Source organism: Benincasa hispida, chromosome 1 (genome assembly GCF_009727055.1).
Source record: "Benincasa hispida cultivar B227 chromosome 1, ASM972705v1, whole genome shotgun sequence".
NCBI classification, from domain to species: domain Eukaryota; kingdom Viridiplantae; phylum Streptophyta; class Magnoliopsida; order Cucurbitales; family Cucurbitaceae; genus Benincasa; species Benincasa hispida.
Window position 1 is genome coordinate 17,617,446 of NC_052349.1, and position 21,995 is coordinate 17,639,440.

General features: G+C 34.6%; 2 protein-coding genes across 3 annotated transcripts; both read right to left on the reverse strand.

Moving 5' to 3' along the window:
- Window positions 1-367: 367 nt before the first annotated feature.
- On the reverse strand, window positions 368-5,031 carry LOC120067704 (lipase). 2 transcript variants are annotated; one of them, XM_039019260.1, is made up of 11 exons: window positions 4,831-5,031; window positions 4,506-4,583; window positions 4,280-4,365; window positions 4,112-4,177; window positions 3,897-3,944; window positions 3,740-3,807; window positions 3,235-3,307; window positions 2,277-2,438; window positions 1,759-1,926; window positions 1,323-1,411; window positions 368-874 (listed from the first exon to the last, which is right to left on the reverse strand). In XM_039019260.1, the coding sequence occupies exons 2-11, from the start codon at window positions 4,570-4,572 to the stop codon at window positions 661-663; spliced, it is 1,041 nt and encodes a 346-aa protein (XP_038875188.1). In that variant the 5' UTR covers window positions 4,573-4,583; window positions 4,831-5,031; the 3' UTR covers window positions 368-660. The 2 variants fall into 2 exon arrangements, with proteins under 2 accessions (XP_038875188.1, XP_038875178.1); XM_039019250.1 differs by having other exon boundaries at window positions 1,759-1,953; window positions 4,831-5,029.
- A 2,206-nt stretch (window positions 5,032-7,237) lies between these two features.
- Window positions 7,238-11,969, reverse strand: LOC120085041 (serine/threonine-protein kinase PBL27). Its single transcript, XM_039040875.1, has 5 exons — window positions 11,469-11,969; window positions 10,461-10,660; window positions 10,198-10,387; window positions 8,929-9,320; window positions 7,238-8,832 (listed from the first exon to the last, which is right to left on the reverse strand). Exons 1-5 carry the CDS (start codon window positions 11,596-11,598, stop codon window positions 8,206-8,208), a joined length of 1,539 nt encoding a protein of 512 aa, XP_038896803.1. The 5' UTR covers window positions 11,599-11,969; the 3' UTR covers window positions 7,238-8,205.
- Between the last annotated feature and the right edge of the window lie 10,026 nt (window positions 11,970-21,995).

The following is a 21,995-nucleotide window of genomic DNA, read 5'->3' on the forward strand; positions in this document are numbered from 1 at the left end:
AAGAAAACTTTACCATTCACTCCGGCTCCTACAAAAAACCAAATCAATGACCTAAAATTGAAAAGCCACCTGAACAAATAGACCGACTGAAATACCTTTTAAGTTTTTAAGACACTATCAAAGCAAATCAATGAATGTAATCTTGCACCTTGAGGTTGGAAGTTTTAATTCTAACTTCAAATTTCGTTTCTATAGGTTATTTCAAATTCAGACGTTATTATGGTTGGTGCATAATCCAAAACATATTAACATATAATAAAACGAGCTTTGATCCTCTTCGGCTGTTCCCTGCATTAGAATTCAAAGCAAAAACAACCAATAACAATAATATATAAACACATGAATGTTTCTTTCATGCTATTCAAAATTGCATCTTATTGTAACCTCTATCTACATTATATTAAAACTAACAATTTTCAGCGTATAGACACATGCTTCGGACATTCTTCAATAATATACATTTTTTCATATGTACAAAATAAAGGAAGCAAGTTATTTACAAGGATGGATATTGAATTACCGGCCAAAACCCCACATCGATAGAGTCATTTACTGGCAATCTTGAACAAGATTTGATAGAATTCACATGGTACCCGGCCCCTCCATTGTCTTCTTTTAAGGTTATTATGAAAGAAAAAGCATGGCATTATAGAATGAATGCTACCAGGATTCGCCATTGAGTACCGACTGTTCGTTCAGTCTGATAAGAGAAATTCCAGGAACTTTAGAGAAAACTCGGTTTCCGTTCAGATCTGTCGCTCCATATGCCGCCAGAGGAGGATCCATTACAAATCTACATGATCTCCATGCCGGACTACTTAACTCAACACCATAGTACACCAAATGATCTGAAATACTTTTCCCAGATACAGACCTGCATTGATGCAACAGGTTAAAAGTATTAGGCCAAGTCCATGACCAAACAAGGAAAGTTCATCTCTTAGTTGAGAGAAAACTCGTCAAGAACATTATTCTATTTCAAATGATATTGCTAAAAGCTTCCTATTACAACTCTAAAGTGACTATTTATAGTCTTACAATGAAATAAAACAATCAACTAATTGATTCTAAAATATTAATTAAACACTAATTAATCTAAATTAACAACTAAACAAATATTAAACTGAAATATACTAATTATCTCCTAATTCTCCTCCTCGGGCATTGGCAATATGTTTATTGTTTATGCACTTTTAGATTACTCGATCTAGATTTTTCACGATTCGAAATTCATAGCTCAAAAATTAGGCACCAAGTTTCAGAATAAATCCACAAATAAGGCATGCCTCTCATCAACATTAGATGAAGTAGAGAAGAATTACCTGCTACAGGATGGGTCTTCACCAGAACCATCACAAATCTTTTCAGCTTGAAAAACGAAACTTCCAAATCCAACGTTATACAGCCAAACCTGCAGATAATTGGAACTCTTAACTTAACGAAATGGCTCTAACTTAGCAGAAAAAATGTAATGCTTCTGCCAATTGGGTCTGAAATGAAATGTGTACAACTTTTAGGGTTAGTGGTATTGGACATTGTACAAGTACCAATAGCATGCCCTAAAAAAGCATATGAGGTTACTTTATTTTATTTTTTCCTCCCTCTCTCTGCTTGACAATTGCAATCAACCAAATATTTTTACCAGAGTCGGATTTCTAAGGGTATGGACAAACAATTTCTCAAAAGATATATTTACTTTTACAACCCTCATTTAACAGTTAAAATTGAGAAATATTGTTTGATATCAAAGAGGCATACCTCTCTAGGAAAATGGCGATATGTCTTTTTAGGAAAATAAGAATAAAATGGAGGCAAATGGGGAACAACATCATTTCCATTTGTAACTCGAAATGTATTTGGCACTATATTGCTATAGTAAGATGCAAATACGGCATTGCCAATACGAGGTTGTCCAAATGTCATAACCTGGACATTCTGGGAATTGTAGTTAACCTGTAATGAATTAGAAAATCCTCAGTGTATGCATCCATCCACTAAACAAGAGGATCTAAATAATTACCTAACACAAAAAAATTCATATCTCCTTAAGATACTAAAGTATTGATAACAAGAATGTTCAAGCACCCTTATAAAAAATGTTCAAGTGCAACACAGGCAGTCGAAATATATTTTTAACTTTAATTTCAGTATATTGACCATTCATGCAAATAGTAAGATTGTTAAATGTCTAGCACCTTTGGCCAATATATCTTTCAGAAAAAGCACGACAACAATTATCACAGTTATCAAGGAAGGAAGAATCCAACATCACTTACTGCAAGATCAAGGCCACAAAATGCTGCCATTGCCCCTCCCATTGAATGTCCAGTCACCATGATGTCAAGGTTACCATAGAACTTCCTGGCTCTATCAACAGCACTTAATATCGCAGGGCGTATCGTTGTATTGTGATAAGCATAATAAAACCCGTGGTGCACCTGAGGTAAGACAAGAATGGAAGTTATTGCTTTTCTCTCTAACTGCACAACACTGAGTTCTGGTAAAAATAATGAGATAAAGAGTCTCATCAAGGACTGCGGTCCAAATCCTATTTGGCGTACCGTAATTAAAAGAACCAAATTTTATCTAGAAAATATATTAATTAATGAAAGTCAAATAAGAACTAAGAAACATAACTATATAAATAGAAGGCTAATTAAAAAAAACTAAAAGTTAATAAAAAGAGAAAATTACGTGTTAAATTTTCCAACTCCTCCTTAGTGCAGTTTGTTACTCCTGAATTCTGATCATGGACTATTAAATATTTTAGAAGCTCAGTTAGGTTCCTATATCTTTTTGTAGGACTTCAAACAGACTCCATGGCTGCAACTCTATACTCTTCAATTTGTTGTCGTTTAAAACTCTAACCTAAGTCCATCTCTCCACACTCCTCGTGCTTGGTTAATCCTTCAATAATCAATATGATATAAAGACATAACATCCAACAATCAAATCTTGAGGATTTAAACATGCACTAGAAGCAACTTTACCCAGTGCAATCCTTCTTTTATATTATCATAGATAAGGATTTAAGCAAGCAGAGGAAGAATTAGAGTCGGAAGACCTACAATCTTTTCGACCTTTCGACGTCTTATGAAAAGAACTAAGAACCTATTTAAGCTCCTAGAGTATTCAATTTAGATAGGATTGCATTCATGATCAGGAGTAAGTCGAGTAACTTTACCTCTACTACATACTAAATAACAGTTAGCAGAAACTTTTCAGAATACACACCATTGCATCCGGCATGCCAGGGTACATCAGGTCAAGCTGCTTCCAGTATAGGTCTTCAATCCAGTTCTGTATGCTGTAAATAAAGTTAAATGTATAGAGTAGAGTCAATATAGCCATCAACAACCCCCAACATCAGATGTTTTATTTATCTAGTCCTAGTCAACAAATGATTTGATTAACTGGTTTCATAAAATAGAAAGCATGGGCATGGTTACAGAAAAGCATAACTTCAGTGGCATGATTTTCAGAAATTTTGTCATGGTTGATCAATAGTTTGCAAAGTCAAATTGTCAAAGGACAAAAGTATTATCATAAACCACAAAAATAAATTGGTGCATCACTCATGTATACTGATACTTTAGACTGGAAAATTGTTTTCCATTTTCTCAATTGCAAAATGCGAAAGTTTGATATCACAAGAAAAAGGAAGCTATTAGTCCACTATTGAAGAAAAATAAACTCATGTAAATGAAAATTTTCACCCTGAAAACCTGTATTCACTCACCTGTTTTCTTGAGTTCCTCTAAAAGCAATAATGACAGCATTAAGACTCTCTGCTACTCCGACATATGCCTGCAGTAAAGAACAAAAATAATATCACAACAATAAATGGCAATCAAACTCGATTAGTATAGGCCTAAAAACCATCCAATGAAATATACCTGTAGGCAGTGCTGGACATCAACAACCAGTTCTATAACTTCAAACCCCTGTTTCCATTGAAAAATAAGCATAGCTGCTGATTATTTTGGCTAAAAGAATACAAATAAAGTCAACTGCCTCAACAGTCGACACATATAAAATTTAACTATCAAAGAGTTAAATATTTAGTATGTGTCCACATCCAATTAATATCATCATCAGATTACCTAAGTACCTGAGTCAGGCCATCGCATCTTGTGCATGTCCAAGTAAACAGTTCCGTTAAATCAGATATGTATGCCTGAAATCACAAATTGCTCAATTCAAGCGAGTGACGCAACTATAAGCAGCACATAACATGAAGAACACGAGTATCTCCAGGAATTAAAAGACAAAAGCATACCGCAGAAGCATACTCCACCAAGATTTCGGCAAGAGTGTGGTTAAAGGAAATAGCATCACCGCTGCGCTTGTGGTTAAATCTGAACTCTGAATTTGAGGAATTCAAGGACAATATTAGACGAACTCGATGTTTTCACCGAACAAAAATAAACGAACAACATGCACACTGTGTTTCGATACTTAAAATCAAAACAACAAACAAAAACCAAACAAGTTAAACGTATTACCCCTTCCGACGGAAAAAACGATCAGGCAAGCAAAAATCGCCACTGTCAACCATCTATGCCTCTCCATAGTCCAGAAAACTAAACGAGTCATGATTTAAAAAAAAAAAAAAAAAAAAATCAAAACACGCAAAGAAAGTGCAAGGCGATTAAAAGGAGAATCATCAGTGCCTCTAACGCCGAGGAAGGAGCAATCGAAATTCGAACGTCAATTTGCAGCAATCGAATTCAACTCACAAAATCAGAATCACATTCCACAAACAGGAAAACTAATCTAAATAAAGAAGAATTATAAAAAGGGAAAAAAGAACTATGAAAGCGAACGAACTTGGAAAAGGAGAAAAGCAGCCCGGCGATTCGGCGGTTGTGTCGATGATCGCAACGTTCAACTACCAACGACGGCACCGACTTGAATCAAGGAAAGAGGAATGGTGCGTGTCGAAGGACCTAAGCAAGTGCAATCAGTCCTTGCCGGAGAAGGAAAGGGAAATTTTCTGCAACAAACGGACAAAGTTTAACGAAGCAGGAGAATGACGGAAAACGACTTAAGAAGCCGGTGATTTACGTAAAGTTAAAAATGATATTTTAGATTACCGAAAATGCCCTGGCTTATGAGTTTATTTACGCTTTTGCATCGAGTTTGAGCTAGCTGATTCTACGATGGATTGAATACACTCTGCCTCCTCTTAAAATTCTGTGGTTTTTTTTTGTTGCAGCAATTTCAAGAATCTTCGATCATGTTTTTTCTTAAAAAAATATTTATATTTTTTTAATTTAAAGATTTAAGCAGGAGAAAACTTTAAATTTTAATTTCAACCTTCAATTATGACCTAAAATATTTATTATTACTTTTACAAGATCAGAGACTAATTATATAATTAAGTAAACCATTAAATTTTTTTTAGTTCAATATGATTTTAGCTAAGATATATGCATCAGTGAGTTGGATTATGCTCAGGTTAAGCAGTAAAACAATGTTTGATATAAAATATTGAAATAATTAATAATTCTATTGAAAATGTGAAATTGGTGTGCTACAATCTACACTTATCATAACCTTTCTTAGAGAAAAAAAGGTGAATGGCATTGTGTAGGTATACATGATTTAATATGTCAATCTGAATATAGTTGAATAGGATCCGTGGTAGATCTAGAAATTTTGTTGATGGAAAGCTTTATATAATTTAGTAAAAATAAAAGTAATGAGTGGGGATTGAATTTAGGTTTAGAGAGGACTAAAAAATAGATTTACCGCTAGCCTAGTTAATAGTTTTGATACTATACCAGTTATATATATATATAAAGAACATAAAGTTGAGAAGGACTCAATCCCCAGACCCATACTAACTCCGCCCGTAAATGAGGTATTACATATGTTGTCATTTGTCAAATATTTGAATTTTCAACTCTCGCATATTATTCAACTAAATGTATAAACATAGAGAAAGAATACTTGTGCAACCCATCTCCATCCATCTTTTAAAAAAAAAAAAAAAAATGAAAAAAATGAAAATTTTTATTTGCCACACGACAACTTATTATTGGTCACTTGGTTGGTCTATAGCACAAAAATGTCGGGCTGCTGCACAAAGAACATGCAAATACATCCAAGTATTTTTCCTATATAAAGTTTAATTCTAATCTATAAACTTTGAGTTATGTATCTAGTCTATTTAATCCCAAACTTTTAATTTTGCAAATTTAATTAATTGGCTTTGATATTTTTTAATACTCAGTATATTAGATACAAAATTGAAAGTTTACATTCTTATTCGACATAAAATATAATTTTATATTTAATAGATCAATTAATTTTTAAAATTTTCAAAATTTTCAAAGATCCATTAAACATAAAATTATATTTTTAAAAATGGAAGGATCTAAGCTTGTCATTTAACTCATACATGTGAACATACATAGATCATATGAAATGTGCATTTTATCCCACAGTTTTTATTTTATTCCAGGCATCTCCAAAAGATCCTCTTAAAAAGAAGTTTCTCCATTCTATTTTAAGGGGGAAATAATTTAAAATTACTCTGATATTCTCAGAATATCCCATAGATATAATTTTTGGGGAAAAAAAAAGGGAATTTTATATCATTTATCAATAAAATTCTTTTAATCACATCAATAATTTAAAAATAGAAAAATTTTCACAAATAGAAAAAATGTCAAACTTCTATCATAAGATCAACCTCTATAAAAAAAGATTAATTAATTTTTGTTATTTTGTATAAATAATTTCTCTTATTTTTCTATTTTTAAAAATTCTCCCTAAAAATATTAAACAAGAGCCCATTCACCAAATAGTCATTCACACGTGTATTTTACCCATAATAAACAATTTAAAAATCTTAACCAAATTTCAAAAAGAAAAATTAGAAATGTGAGTTTTTTTTTTTTTTTTTCTTTCCCAACAATGTTTATTTTATTATAATTTAATTACTATTTAAAAAGTGTACACATATATTACAAATGGCTAGTAGACCAAAGTAGGTTCTAAAATTAAAATAATCATTACTATTTTTCTCTTTTTCTCTCGTATTCAATTAAACATCTATTTGAATTTGAAAAGTGCTTAAAACTACTTTTAAAATACTTAGAAAGTTAATTCAAACCAACAAAGAGAGAAACTAGAGTACTTTACTCCAAGAATTTACTTAACTAAATGGAAGAAAAATCATTGTATTTGGCTACCAGCATAGTTGCCCCTAATAAACATGGGATGGCTGTTTGAAATCAAAATCCTCTCCATATACAATCAACCGTTTAGAAATACCAACCACATTCTGTCAGCTTCCGCCAATAATTTTGGGGAGAGAAATTCATACATCTAACAGTTTAAAAATACCAACCACATTGTTTCAACCTCCTTCACTAATTTCTCCAGCGGAGGCAAAAAAGAAGAAAAATTATTGTATGTGGCCACCACAATGTATCTGTGCCTAATAACCGTTGGATGTAGGTTTGGAACTTTGAACTACGTGTCTCCTACCATTTGATACAAGTTCAAAATACAATTTATAATTTTTAATGTACATCCAACGATATAAAAGTACCAGTCACATTGTTCTAACCTCCTCGAATAATTTCTCGAGATTTCGCGAGTTAACAAAACACACACGAAGAAAGATGAAAGAGAAGGAGGAAAGAGAGAGGGAGAGAATGAACAACAAACCTTTGTGTATAGCCGAAAGCATGACCAACTGTGACTCAGAGAGAATCCATATATGAAAGGGATTTGTAGGACTAAGAAGAAAGAACTGAACTAATAGCCATAAGTAACAATGGAAACCCCACACCAAACTCACTACTTTTTCCAATATTCATTCCCATTCTCACCATGAAATTTCAGACACCTCCAAAATTTACATGGTTCAACCAGGAACCGACCGACCGACCTAAGCTCGACACCTTGATTCGATTACCATTCTCCCTCTTCCTTTACCTCACCATTGTTTTCCACACTCATAGAAGAACCACCAGCAAGAACAGTAAAACTTGGATGCAATTGATACTAGAAAAAATTTTTATTTTCTGGGTTGGACTTGCAAATGGAAGTACCTGTAGTTTTGTAATCTGAATCTTTCCTTCGTCTTCTTCCTGCAATTTTTACCTGTAGTCTAGTAGGCACTTGCAACTTCATTTCCTATCAGAAGATCAAGCAAAATGTGACAAGGAACTTCGAGCTTCTTTTCTTTCATTCTTGTGAACCGTCAAAGCTGCCTTGTGCATTTGCCCGCTTTCTCTCTCTCCAGTTTTCACCCCACACTTTTGCTTCTGCAACTGCACGTTCTCTGTTTAGGTCGCGGTTCCTTGGTGTTTCCCTTGCTCTCCCAGTATATACAGGACTGTCTCGCTGAGATTCTTGTCGCTCTAGCTCATCCAATCCCCATTTTCGACCAGATCCGCCTCCAGTGTCAATTTTGCTCAGCTCTGTACCTCCACAATTCAATTCCCTATGGAGGTCTTTCTTTCGGTAATCAGGTGAGTTTCTGTAGTTCGATGGGGAACCACGTCCTCGTCCACGTTCATCAGGGCTATCCAGTCCATCTGGAAAACCTCTCCGTTCATCTCGGGCTCGTGGAGTAGATCCACCCATTCGATTGCTTTGAGAAGCAGCTGCATTAGGATCATAAGTTTGGGAAGCTAAATACGTCAAAGCAGTAACAACATCCCCTATTAGAGGTCTTGTTGCAGCCTGTTCCTGCAAACACATTGCTGCAACTGCCAATGCTTGATAAAGTCCCCGCATGGGATATCGACCTTGTAGTAGTGGATCAGCCATCTTAGGGAACTTCCGGCGATCTTTAAAAAGTGGCCGAGCCTGTATACCATTTGAAAGCAAAAGGCTTGAGTAATTAATATAAACAGAAATGCACAAAGAATGAAATCGATAAAGAAAAGAGTCGAGCATACTTACCCATGCGACAAGATTATGCTCCCCTGGAACTCTGGTATTATCGATTGCCTTGCGCCCTGTGATAAGTTCTAAAAAGACAACTCCAAAACTATATACATCCGATTTGAGAGTGAGTTGGCCAGTCATAGCATACTCTGGAGCACAGTAACCGTATGTTCCCATCACTCTCGTCGAGACATGAGTCTTATCACCAACTGGACCCAGTTTTGCTAGACCGAAATCTGACAGCTTGGGGTGATAGCCCTCGTCAAGAAGAATATTCGACGACTTCAAGTCTCGATATATAACAGGGGGGTTTGCTTTGTCATGCAAATATTCCAATCCTTTTGCAGCACCAGCTGCGATCTTCATTCTAGTATTCCAGTCCAAGGGCTCCTTATCTGGCGGAAGATCTGAAAAACAGGTATAAAAGGTAATCAGAAAGGTGTTAAAGAATACAAATTGATGGCTGAATACTAAAATTTCAGGAGAACGCAAGATTTGTAAAAAATTAGCCGAAATTAACACATGCGAAACAATCCTAAGATTACAAAACCAAGAAAGGGCAACAACCGAGTCAGTGTTTTGAACATCATGAATTGCTGGCTTGTGGCCTAGCTGCATTGCCACAATGCACTGGCAGTCAATCATTTGTCACTTCAAACAGTAAATATATACACACATAACAAAGTCGGACTTTGAGTGACACATCAGAGACTATAACTCTTAAATTAATGATCAAACAGCATTATCGTGAACCACTTTTGTAGCTTCTGATTCTGAATCAGATGCCTTTCAATGAGAGAAATCCCAATTGATAACTATATCTTAAAAATATGATGGGAACCCAACACAAGACAAATTATCTTCAAAATAGAACAAAGGATGTATAAATTGAAGCATTTGAGAGATTCGGTGCTCTCAAGATGACTATCCCCAAAATTTGCTTGTTGCCGACTCCCCACTCTCACTCTACTTATAACTACCAACTCTATCTAACTTGCCAAATGAAATCAAGACATCAAGAATAATTGATATAACTTACAAACGAGCTAGCACATCAGAAAAATAACCTCCAAAACACCACATCGGAATATACTACATCAGGAATATGTGGATCAGACGATGCTTTCAGAATTGAAACTTAAAGATTTGTGCCATAACCTCCAAAACAGCACATTGGTAATATACTACTTCAGGAATATGTGGATTAGATGCTTTCAGAATTGGAACTTAAAGATTAGTTCCTTCCACAAGATGAAAAGAAAAAAGGAAGGGTAGATATCGAACCATGCAAATGATCTTCCAATGAACCCAACGGCATAAACTCATAAACAAGAAGACGTTGATCCCCATCAGCACAATAGCCTATCAAGTTAACAAGATTTGGGTGATGTAACAGGCTAAGCATTAGAACCTCCACCAAAAATTCACGATTTCCTTGAAGACCATTACGGTCAAGCTGCTTCACAGCCACTACCTGCATAGTATAAGCGTAATCATTCAGAACTTACATATTCATGTTATAAATTTGCGAGAAAGTATTACCTAACCTGTCCTGTGCTCTCCAAGCGTCCTTTGTAAACCCTTCCAAATCCCCCTTCTCCCAGCAAGCATTCTGATCTAAAGTTCTTTGTGGCCATAGCAAGCTCCCGAAATGTAAATGTTTGGGCTGCAATATGTGCTGTTGTTCCATCCTTTTGAACAGTTGGTTCCTTCTTAGCATCAGATACACTCCGTGACTTCGATTTATCTGTGAAAACTAGCAACTTAGACATTGTACGGTTCGTATCAACCATAATAATGTACTAAAATTCATAAACATGCTAATATTTAGCAAAGTATAAATCCCATTTCTAGAAACAAACAAAAGAATATAGGAAGTTAAATTCCAAATGAATCCATATACTTCAATGTTGTTTGCATCCTACAAACTAATTTGACAAAATCACCAGATGCAGATTATAGCATAACTCTATGACATGGTTCACATAAGTCTACTGAATTTGACATTTTCATTTCTTAAAATAAAAACAATTCATGGTGTTGTGAAATTGTGAATTGTTAAAAATAGTGATGACTGCGTTAAATAAGCTTATCCAACTGACAAATGAACATACATTTTGCCCTTTAGAGAGCTTTAAGCATTTCCATGAAAGACACTACCTAGTCATACAATTCCCTCCAACAGAGTCAAAAGCTTCACAAAACATCACTAATCTAAACCAGTTGAATTGAACACATATCCCAAAGCCATCCTCAGTTAAGAACAAACCAGAAATTACCACAGAGAACACGATGAGGAAGTTAACAAAACCGCACAAAGACAAGTAGGGTCCCAAAAACACAAACCCAATTCAAAAGGAAAACGAAACGCCATTCAATTCTTCAGATCAAAACGACACAAAATTTCTCCGAAAAACCTATCAACAACGAAAACTCGATGAACCACCAAAAATTGCCAGAGTTGAAGGAAGCCATAGCTCTATTAACAAGGAAAAAAAACAAAACCATACAGAATTAAGCCCAAAAAATGAAGAGTCCGCCATTGATTAAATCACCTGAGCTCACTCTGGTAACATGGTGAGACTGAGCGGTGGAGCCATCCTTAGCTGAATCCTTCTTAGTAGCTTCCTTCACACCATTACCATCTTCATCGGAGGATCCAAAACAAGGAAAACACCCACCCATAATCAAGTGAAAAACAAGCAAAAAAAAAAAAAAAAAAAAAATCCAAAGAAAATCCACTCGAACGAACCCAATTACAGGGCCAAATTTAACTTAAACGATTCATAATCATCCAACCCCTAAAATTGGCCCTCTTCCTCAACTTTTTAGACAAACCCATCTCCAAATTTCCATCAACATCCTTTCTCTTCCTCGCTTTCTCGCTTCAGAATTCTGGGTGGCCATTAAAGGAAAAGATCGCGGCCAACATGCCCGAGAAGCAGATCACCAAATCGAAGAAACTGACGTCGTGGAAGAGTAGCAAGGTAAAGAAAAAGGAATGTGAATGTGAAAACCTTTTTTTTTTTTTAAATTTTAAATTTTGAAAAGAGGAAGAAAAAAAAAAAAAAAAGACAGTCGATTAAGTAGAAAATAAGATATTTATATGGGGAGTATTGAATTTTGAAAGACCAAATCTGGGTGCAATTAATTTCTTAGTTGCAAATCCATTGGAAATTAATTTTTAATTTCTACCTTTGGATGAAAAAGAAGAAAAGAGGAAAGAAAAAAAAAATTACGGCCAGTGTGGCAGGAGGGATTGGTAATAATAATGATCGCGGTCGGAGGGAGTGGGCCCCACAGTGGAGGGGAATGTGCTCCCTCTCTCCCACATTTGTGATGGACATTCTTAAGCACATGTTTTAAATCTCATTTTATTGCCTTCTTATTATCCAATTGTAACACTATTTCGATTTGTGGCTTTCCTATATTATAATATTATATAATAGAAATGTTCATTTTAAATGATAAAACTCTTTAAAATATTTATAAATAATACTAAAATATCATAATCTATTTGGGATAGACTATGATATTTTACTATTATTTGAAAATAGTTCTATATAATAACACATTGGTTCTTGTATTTTAGAGTTTGTTGCTAAAATAAATCCAGCTCAATGATAATTGACATGACTTTTCTCTCTTAAAAAAATAGTTCGTTCAATTTTTGTTCAATTACTTTCAAATATCCAACTTTTGATTTTCGTACTTTCAATAAATCTTAAATTTATGGGTCGTTTGGGGTAAGGACTATCTTAAGACTAACCACCTCTTACTACGGTAAATACTATTTTGTAGTCCTCAATTATTTACAGTCAACACTATTTCAAAACCCTTATTTGCTACAGTATTTACTATTTGCTATAGTTTTTACTATTTTACATTCGTCTTTTTTATTATTATTATTCTTTGACACAGTATTTACTATTTCATTCTTAAATTAAAATGGTTTACATCTCAAACACATATTATTATAACTTGACCTAAAATAATTTATATCCCAAACACAAACTATTATAACCCAACTATAATAACCAATCCTTTGCTCCGAACGTCCCTTAGTTTCTCAATAAATTTTTAATACAACAACGGTGGGAATGGAGGATCAAACCTACAACCTCTAAAGTGGAAAGTCATGTTAATTATATTTGAGTTAAGCTTACTTTGACTAGTCTCTCGAAGTTAATTTTTATCGAAATTGACTAAATAATAATAATTTTTCCCATATAGGAAAATACTATATGAGAATATATTTTCAAATTTTAGATTAAAAATTCGGATAAGTAACAATAAGTTTTTGAAAAAAAAAAATACTAATGATATAGACTAAATTTAAGATTTATTAAAAATATATATATTAAATTTGCACAAACTCCGAAAGACTCGAATGATATTTTAACCATACATCTTTTAAGGACTTTTTTTAATCTTTCAGTCCAGTCAAATATATGTATTTTTTTTATGTGGCCATAGCTTAGAAGATGCATCATTTTGCAGTTGGTTCAGCTATACACACCCATACATACTTCAAACTTTGGAGGGAGTTTTCAATTATGCCTCTAATTTGCACAAGTTTTATTTGTTCTCTTAAACTGATTTCCAAAAAATCTCTCTTAAATTTTAAAGTTGTTTGAAAAAACTAAAAATCTAATTAATAGTCTAGTTTATTACTCTGACATGCACATATAAGATTTGAATGCATGGACGATTTTCAAATATAATCTTAATAAGGTGTCTAAATTGATTCACTTGTCACGATTTAGAGGTTTGATTTTGGAGTAATTATATGTTTCGCACTATATTTTTTAAATTAACTTTGTAGGAGAGGTTGATACAATTATTAAAATTTTAGAGTTTAAATTGATAAATTTTTTTATTTCTTAAAAAAATCCTAAAATTTTAAGACGCTTATTGGTTCATTGATTTCTCAATTAACCTTATCCAATTATATATTGTTATGGTGGATGTTTGAGTTGACTAGGATATAGTTTTAGTTGTCGATATATATATATAACAACGTTTATGGATATTGTAGTTTGAATATAGTCACCGCATCCCTAACATTATTATATTGAAAATACTTAGATTTGGAAAGTGACTTATGTTTAATTTACATTAATTTTTTGCATGTATAAATAATTTATTATTATTACTAGAATGTCATATCTTAAATTATAATCAAGCAATTAGAGATTTGTCTCTTCATCTACAACATTATATTGTTAATATATATATATATATATATATATGCTTAGATTTGGAAAGTGACTTATGTTTAGTTTACAATAATTTTTTGTGTATATTTTAGTTTATTATTATTTTTAAAAATATCATATTTTAAATTATAATTAAGTTAGGAGAGATTTGAATCTAACACTTATGTTCAACGACTGAGCTATATATTCATAATTAAACATTGTAAAGTGTATTTTATATTTGACAAAAAAAAGTAATATTACAATCTAAAGACAAGGATTGAAGTTTTGTTCAAGTGTAACCTGAAATTGAAAGGGGTGATTATTTTAAGGATTGGACTTGAGATGGGTTAGGCATCCTAAGCTCAACCTTTGTTTGGGGCAAGGGATTGTCAAGGCTTCCTGGGTTTGAATAGTAAACACTATTCAAACTCATGAGTTACATTTTTTTATCTTTTTTTTCTAATTTAATATAGAAAATTTTCCGACCAACTTCTGAACACTACTTTCGGTGATCGTCATTGGTCAACTTCGAGATCACCTCCGATGATCTTGCCGGCGAACTTCTGGCCACCAACACTGGCCAACCTCTAGCCGCTACCGACAAACTTTGAAAAATATTAATAAAACACTTTTAGTATATAACAAACCAAATAAACTTATACATAAAAATACTTCTAAGAAAAATTTGTTAAACACATGTGTGTTTTTATTTTAAAGAGTTTTTATCAAAAGTATTTCAATGAAAATGATTTTTTGGAAAATATTTTTTTTGAAGTCATTTCAAACATGCCTTTAGTGTAATTACAATAATGTTTTTTTAAAATACACTTTCTCTTTCTTCAATTTTTTTTTTCTTTTGTAGTTTTTTTAATTATTATTATTTATTATATTAGATCTTTTAATTCTCTCTCTTCTCTTGTTTGTCTAACATTAATGTTTCCTTCGTTTTAGATTCCATTTCTTTTCTTGTATTTTTTTTAATCGAAAATTGATCACCTATCTATAGGCTTGTATAGGTTTCAAAAAGAAAACTATTTTAGAAAGTTCATAACCACATGAAATTTCCCTTATATGCTTCTTTTCATATTAATATTATTATTATACTTTTTATAAGGTGTAATGAAATATATTTAATTAAAAAATATATGTAGAAATTCCTAATTTAAATTAGTTAAAATGACAAGAGTTTATGAAATTTTATTTCAAAACTTAGTAAAATCAAAATATCAAATTATTAAAATGATAGATTAAATAAAATTATAATATTTATCAAATCTCTTTTTCAGAAATAAAAATATATATTCTTCTTCTTCTTCTTCTTTTTTGTTTATTTAAAACTTAACTTATTAAAATAATTAAGATAACAAATATAAACTAATTTAAAATCTAACCAGTAATTAGATACAAGAAAACATTTCACAACTCAAGTTTTATAAATTTGCATTTCACTCTCAGGCTTCCTAAACTTGCACTTCAGATTCTTGAACCCAGACTTCCAAAACTCGTATTTTGATGCGTTCATACCATGTGATGAAATGAATGTTGAAAATTGGGTTTTGTTTTATATAGTTAAACCCAAGTATAAACTCAACTAGAGTCTTGGTGAGTCTAGGGTCGAACTCATGGATTGCTTTATTATGAATGTGTTGACAACTAATGTTCTGATCTTGACGCAATTTGAACTTTAAACAGGTGATGGATTTTGATGTTATTCTAATGCTAAGATTAATTTTAGTAATGGATGCGATAGAATTTTCACTTCAAGTGAAACAGTGTATGTGATGAATGTGAAATTCAAATGAGAGATGATAGGGTCGAGAAGAATATTCATTATTACCTAAGCAAATATATAAATCATGCGTTCAAGCAGTGTACTCGATATTATAACCTACACCTTTCAACATACATAGCCACAATATCCTTTTTTCAGGATGCATGCAATGAATGTATATTGCGAAAGATATTTCTTTATTTATAAAGAACCTCTCTTTTTGTTTTACGAGTTATAAATCTCTAGTTCTTTTGAACCTAGATTTAATCTACTTAGAATAATCTCTCGAGTTATTCAAGCATTTCAATAAGTATGCATAAAACAAGTTGAACATATGGTTTAAATATTGTTTAGTTCATGTTAGCTAAATGCTTCTCAACCTATGAATGATTTAGTTACGCATAATGAAAATAGAAAGGATGGATGAGGAATGAATTGACTATGTATTCATATTGAGAAAATAGGGTTCTCAACATTTATACAATATAAATACACTAAAATAGGAAATAGAGATAGAGAAACAAGTCATGGTGTGTAATTTCTTGCTTTCTCCGACTTTACCAATGACTGCTTCACTAGGAGTGTTGAGAAGGGAGTTCCTCTTCTGCCTCCAGAGGTGATTATTAAGTTTTCTCTTAAGATTTACAAATGGTGGAAAGAGAAGAGCCTTTTGCAGAGTCTTCCTATCCTCCCGTGTTCTTTTGCATGGCAATTTCATGGTGCATTTTTAGGAGTTTAGAGGCAGCTTTTCCTCTCTTATTAATAATTGTGCTGATAAGGTGCATTAAATTCCATACCCTGATGCGCCATCTGCTGCGCGTCAGAAATTCATTGGTTTTGCAGCGAAGCTTTCTTATCAGCTACCACTTGATCTTTGATTTGACCCCCACCGCCTACATGTCATTGCATATCTCATCATATGATACCACCGACTTGATCGACTTTGCGATCATATATTGGCATTGAAAACTCATGTGATCGCATCGACAAATTTTCTACACCAAACAAGTATGATTTTTAACCTTTTGTAGACAAATTAAGTTTTGTGTGTGTGATCACATGATGTAATTATTTTCATGAATTTCTTATCAAGTTGTCATATTTTTAGAGCTTTTTCCTAATTGTTTTAGATAAAAGAGGCAGAATAACTTGTATTTCTACAAGTTCACACCCAAATTTAAAACAATGCTTGTCCTCTAGCATATACTTGGAGTCTTAACAAAATTTGATCATTTTGACATGTCACCTAGACTTCTTAGAGTGTTTTCAACAAAACCCGTTGGACCAAGCTTTCTTTAGTTTTACTCTTCTACCTATGAAAATATTTTTAGTTTTTAGATGCGGCAAGCTTATTCTTAAAAAATCCATTACTCATTTCCAAAACTACCTTATATTTCAATTTTCAGGAATGGGCTTTGGGTTTGAGAAATTTTCAAAACAAAACAAAATTCTCCTTGGTGTATTAATTGGATTTGATAATGCGCTGATGAGCATCTCACCTTCGTTTTGGCTTGCTCCCATGGGTGTCATGTGGACATCCAACTATGGGCAAGGTGCTCTTTTCAGACTTAACCCATGCCTATGACAGTGGAGTTACGATTAATTATTTCTTGTGTTGATCACAACATCTCATCTTCGTTTTGGCTTACCCCACAGCAGTGTCGTGCGGATATCCAACTACGAGCAAGATCCAATTTCAACACTTTTTTTAGGAACTCAAATATTAAGAAATGTGAATTGAACGCATTAAGCTCAAACCTCCCCCTCCTCCATCCAAATTTAGAGAGCAACAAAGCCCTCATTGCTGAAAATAAAATTATGTGACAATGTCAGAAAGATATCACAAAAGAGGTTTGAGGTAAAACTTGCACGCATACTAAATTCAAGAAATGTTTCCTAAAGAAAAATCCTAAAACTTAATATTGGCACTAGTCTATCTAATCATTGCGTTGACACATAGTATTATCATTGAAGTCTTTTATGGAACACGATAAAAATAACAAACATTATTAAGTGATTAGAAAAAATAAGCGAGATACAAGAAGAAAAAAAGGCAAGAAAAATTGGCACATATAATGGAATTCATGAATTCATTCATAATGTGATGATAAGTGAATACAAAAGGAGAAAAATTGAAAACAAAACACCCTCAAATTTTAATTTTCTCCTGCATCATTGTTTTGCTCCTGCGGTAGTGCGTTTTCTTCAGGGAATCGTAGTGGAGCTTGGAGATGCGAGGGAATAGGTGGTCCAACCACTAGGCGAGCAACGAAGTCTTGAAAAAATTGCATCATAAAATGAAACTGTTCGTGCTGCCTTTGCGTTTGCTGGCGAATGAAGTCACGCGTAACACTTTGTTGGTTTTGTACAAATTCCTTCAACCTGTTTTGTTGTCAAACGAGTTCCTCTCGTTGTGTTCATTTGCATTGTGAGTGTGATAACGGGCAGAAATGCACGTTATCATAGTGCTAAGTTCTTAGACAATGTTGGATTGCGTTGATAAAACATGTTAAATTGCGTCCATCAAGCATCAATTTTATAATATTATGTTCGCATGCGTTCATCGCATTAGAACAGTTGATTTTTATATTTTTGTGCAGAATTTGCGTTGATGCAATGCAAGAATTGCGATCATAGGAAATCATTGGTCGAGCGCAACTTCACCGCAAGACTTTGCGATGATTGTGTTTGCAAACATTCGCCCAAGAAGGATCGCCGCAACTTGGTCAGCGCAACATGGTAGGCGTATCTGGGTGAAAGGCTAATTAATCGCGATGGGACAGAAAGCTGATGACAATCGAATCTAAATTAAATTGATAGCCGATAACGATCACAAGTACATTCGGCTTTTCGATGACAAATATTCGGCGCATCATCAGGAATTAAAGCCGTCCCATCTGTGCAATCATGAGAAAGAAGCCGCCGTTCACCTCGAATGTTCTATAAATACCAGAGGCAGCCTTCGAAAAAGGGGTTCACCATTCTTTAGTTCGAAATTCATATGTTCGCACGTCCTTATTCATAGTTTTCTTTCATTTTAAGGCGGATGTGAAAGAGAAGGTTGTGCCATCAGATCATTCCGGTAAGCTTGGGAGAGCGTCGAAAGCTTCAAGGACAGAGAGAGGGCCGACGTCTGCGGAAGCGAAAACATCTTTAGAACCAAATAGAGATTTCAGTGTAAAAGCCTCGGTCAACAAGGAATTGCTACTAGACTCTCTACCTTTAACTTCCATTATTATTTTGTACTCAAACTCATTTGTAAAAATGGAATTTCCTTCTCTATATCTGTTCACTCTCTGTTATTCACGAATGAGTAGCTAAATCAGTTGAATGGATTGAGAAGCATTTAACTAGCACAACTAGGGAATCTTCATGCCAAGTGATTATCTTGTATGATGTATACTTCATTTGTCCATTAGAGATACTCAGGAGGGTAGTCTAAGGACAGGATCTAGAGTTGGGAAGGTCAGGTTAGAATCTAGGCTGGGAAGAGTCAGATTAGAACGCATAATCAAGAAATAGAAGCTGAGGAATGAGCACTATTTGTTATCAATGCATCGCATGCATCCTATAAATAGGATATGATTGTATGCGGTCACTTTGCTTTTCTGCATTTTGCATCATCGTATAGGACAAGAGTAGAGACTTAGGGATAAGCTCTATGGACACTTTTGCATTCAAAAAATGCATCCTAGACTTAGGAGCATTGCATTTGCATTGGAAAATGAGTTGTTGTGCATGGTTGTAACATGATCGCATAGTCTGACGCATTCCCAAGTAACACTAGCTAAATATTTTCTCAACCCGTTCATCGCATACTCATCGCGTCTCTCACACAACTGACTTTTCTCAAATCCGCCGCATTTGTTTATTTTCTCATCAACGCAATTAATAACCAACCAACAATTTATTTACTTGGTTACCGCAAAATTTTCATAAAAATTATCAATGCATCCTGCTTTCATAAGTCCCTAGGTTCGACCCTGGACTTACTAGGAAACTAAGTAGAATTTACACTTGGATTCTGCTAAGGAAACTCGAGTGCACAACGAAATTTCACCATCGCATATCATCCACATTTCCATTTCACAAAAATAAGCATCAAGTGAGTGTTGCTGCCCGTGAAAGCTCATCAGGGCCTCTTAAGATTTGTTCTCGAAGGTCATCATGGAGGAATTTATACCACTCATCATCAGGATCGATTTCCTTTAGTGCATTGGCGTCGTTGTGCTGGCTTCCTTCGTCAGTTTGACTCTTACTAGCCTCACCAATGCATGATCGCCGCCTATTTCCAGTATAGGTGTTGGTAAGCTTGGGTCATTAGCAGTGACACGTGGTGGGCCTATGTTGGATTTAAGGGAGGATGGAGGTGTTGGTAGTCTGGTTGAAGTAAGAGCGATGAGAAGAGGGCAGTCTTTGGGAGTATGGGCTTTTCGAGCAAAGGTGGGCATTTGTTCAGATCGACGTCTAGCCTAGAAGACTCCCTTTGATCATCGTTGTTTTGGTTTGAGGCAAAGTCTGTTTTAGGCTGAGGCAATGGGGTTTAGCTTTTGTGAGGCCGGGACCTTTCATCGTGGGGTTGCGCGATCATCCTTTCTTTAACCCTTGGTGAAATAGTCACCTTTCGCTTTTTTGGTTAAGAGGGCAGAGGAAGCGTTAGGATTTATTGGGGCTATCACTTGGTTCGCTGCTTGAGCTGGCTCTCAGATTGAGCTGGAAGTCCCATAAGGCAGCAAAGGGACTGACTTGTAAGAGTGCTTCTAACATTCACATCCTCCCATTCCTCAAAACTTCGTTGCGCAATGCATAGTTTCGTAATTAACGACGGGAAGAAGAGCTACCTCATTGGCCTTGAGAATGATGACCATATCTGATATGCAATAATGCGACCAACATTGATTGGGATTAGCTACATTATGCAGTATATGGCCATCACTCTATCTCTTGATACGGAGTGATCGTGCATTGGTGGGAGTAACTTTTTCTTGACGAAGTACAACCACATGTTTGCTTCAGGCACTAGGCTGTGTGGCGATAGCATCTTGACCCCTTTTGCTGAAGTAGACCACTTCGTCCCTGGAAAAGCTACCATCTTCAATGCCTCTTTCTATTCTTCAAATGTAGGCGCTTCTATCACTCGGTTGTCTTCAGCGTTGAGGATATCTTCCAAATTATATAATTGATTTATCTTTTTAATGTCAAACCCGATAGTTGTTTCACTAACATCCGCTCGGTATTGATCTTTGTGAGGTTTTCCCTTATAAAATGTGGTCATTATTGATGGTTTGACCGTTTTTGCCTCTTAGAAGTCTTTCCATCCCAATGGGCTGATCACATCTATGATGAATGAAGGAAAATGTGCATTTTCAGGGAAGAACCCCATCTCTATCAGTATTGAAGGCCTATTCTTAAGCATTATCTCTTCTACCACCGCAGGCGCTTTGCCCTTGTTTTCTCTTCTTGCCTTCGCTCTTTTTGGCGCCACTTCCTTCTTCAAGGTGCCGCCTACTTCAAACATTTTCTTCCTCCTTTATGCTTTCCTTTTCTTCTTTTCTTTTCTCAAAAGTCTATTTTCCTCATGATTTTCTTTTTCAAATTGCACTTGATACGCTCGGTCTTCTTTTTCAGGCCTTTTTATTCTCATCGCATTCTTCCCTCCACTCCTTTTCAAATTCAAGCGCGGAGATATCCACATTATCTAAGGATTTGTCTGATTGTGGTTGGGAAGATGCCCCTGCTTGTTCAATATCTTCATCGTGTATTTCATGGTGCATTTCTGTCACCGCGATGAGAGCTGTAGCTTCGATCCTTAGCCCTTTGAGGCCCTTTTTTACATTTTTAACCTTGCTCTCGATTTTCTCTAACAATTTCTCGGCAGATGATGTGGGAAAGATCACTTCATTGCTTCTCCTATTTCTCCCCATTGTGTTCTTTTGCTGCATAAGCTCGTTTTCTACATCTACAACATCAACGCATGCCACTTCCATCGCGTTGGTTTATCTTCTTGCCTTTTTCTCTTCGAATGCGATGAACATCCTTCCTAAGTGCTCTTCCTTGATGCCTAACGGGCTCTGTACTTTAGATGTTAGCGCCTCAGGGCCACACACCGC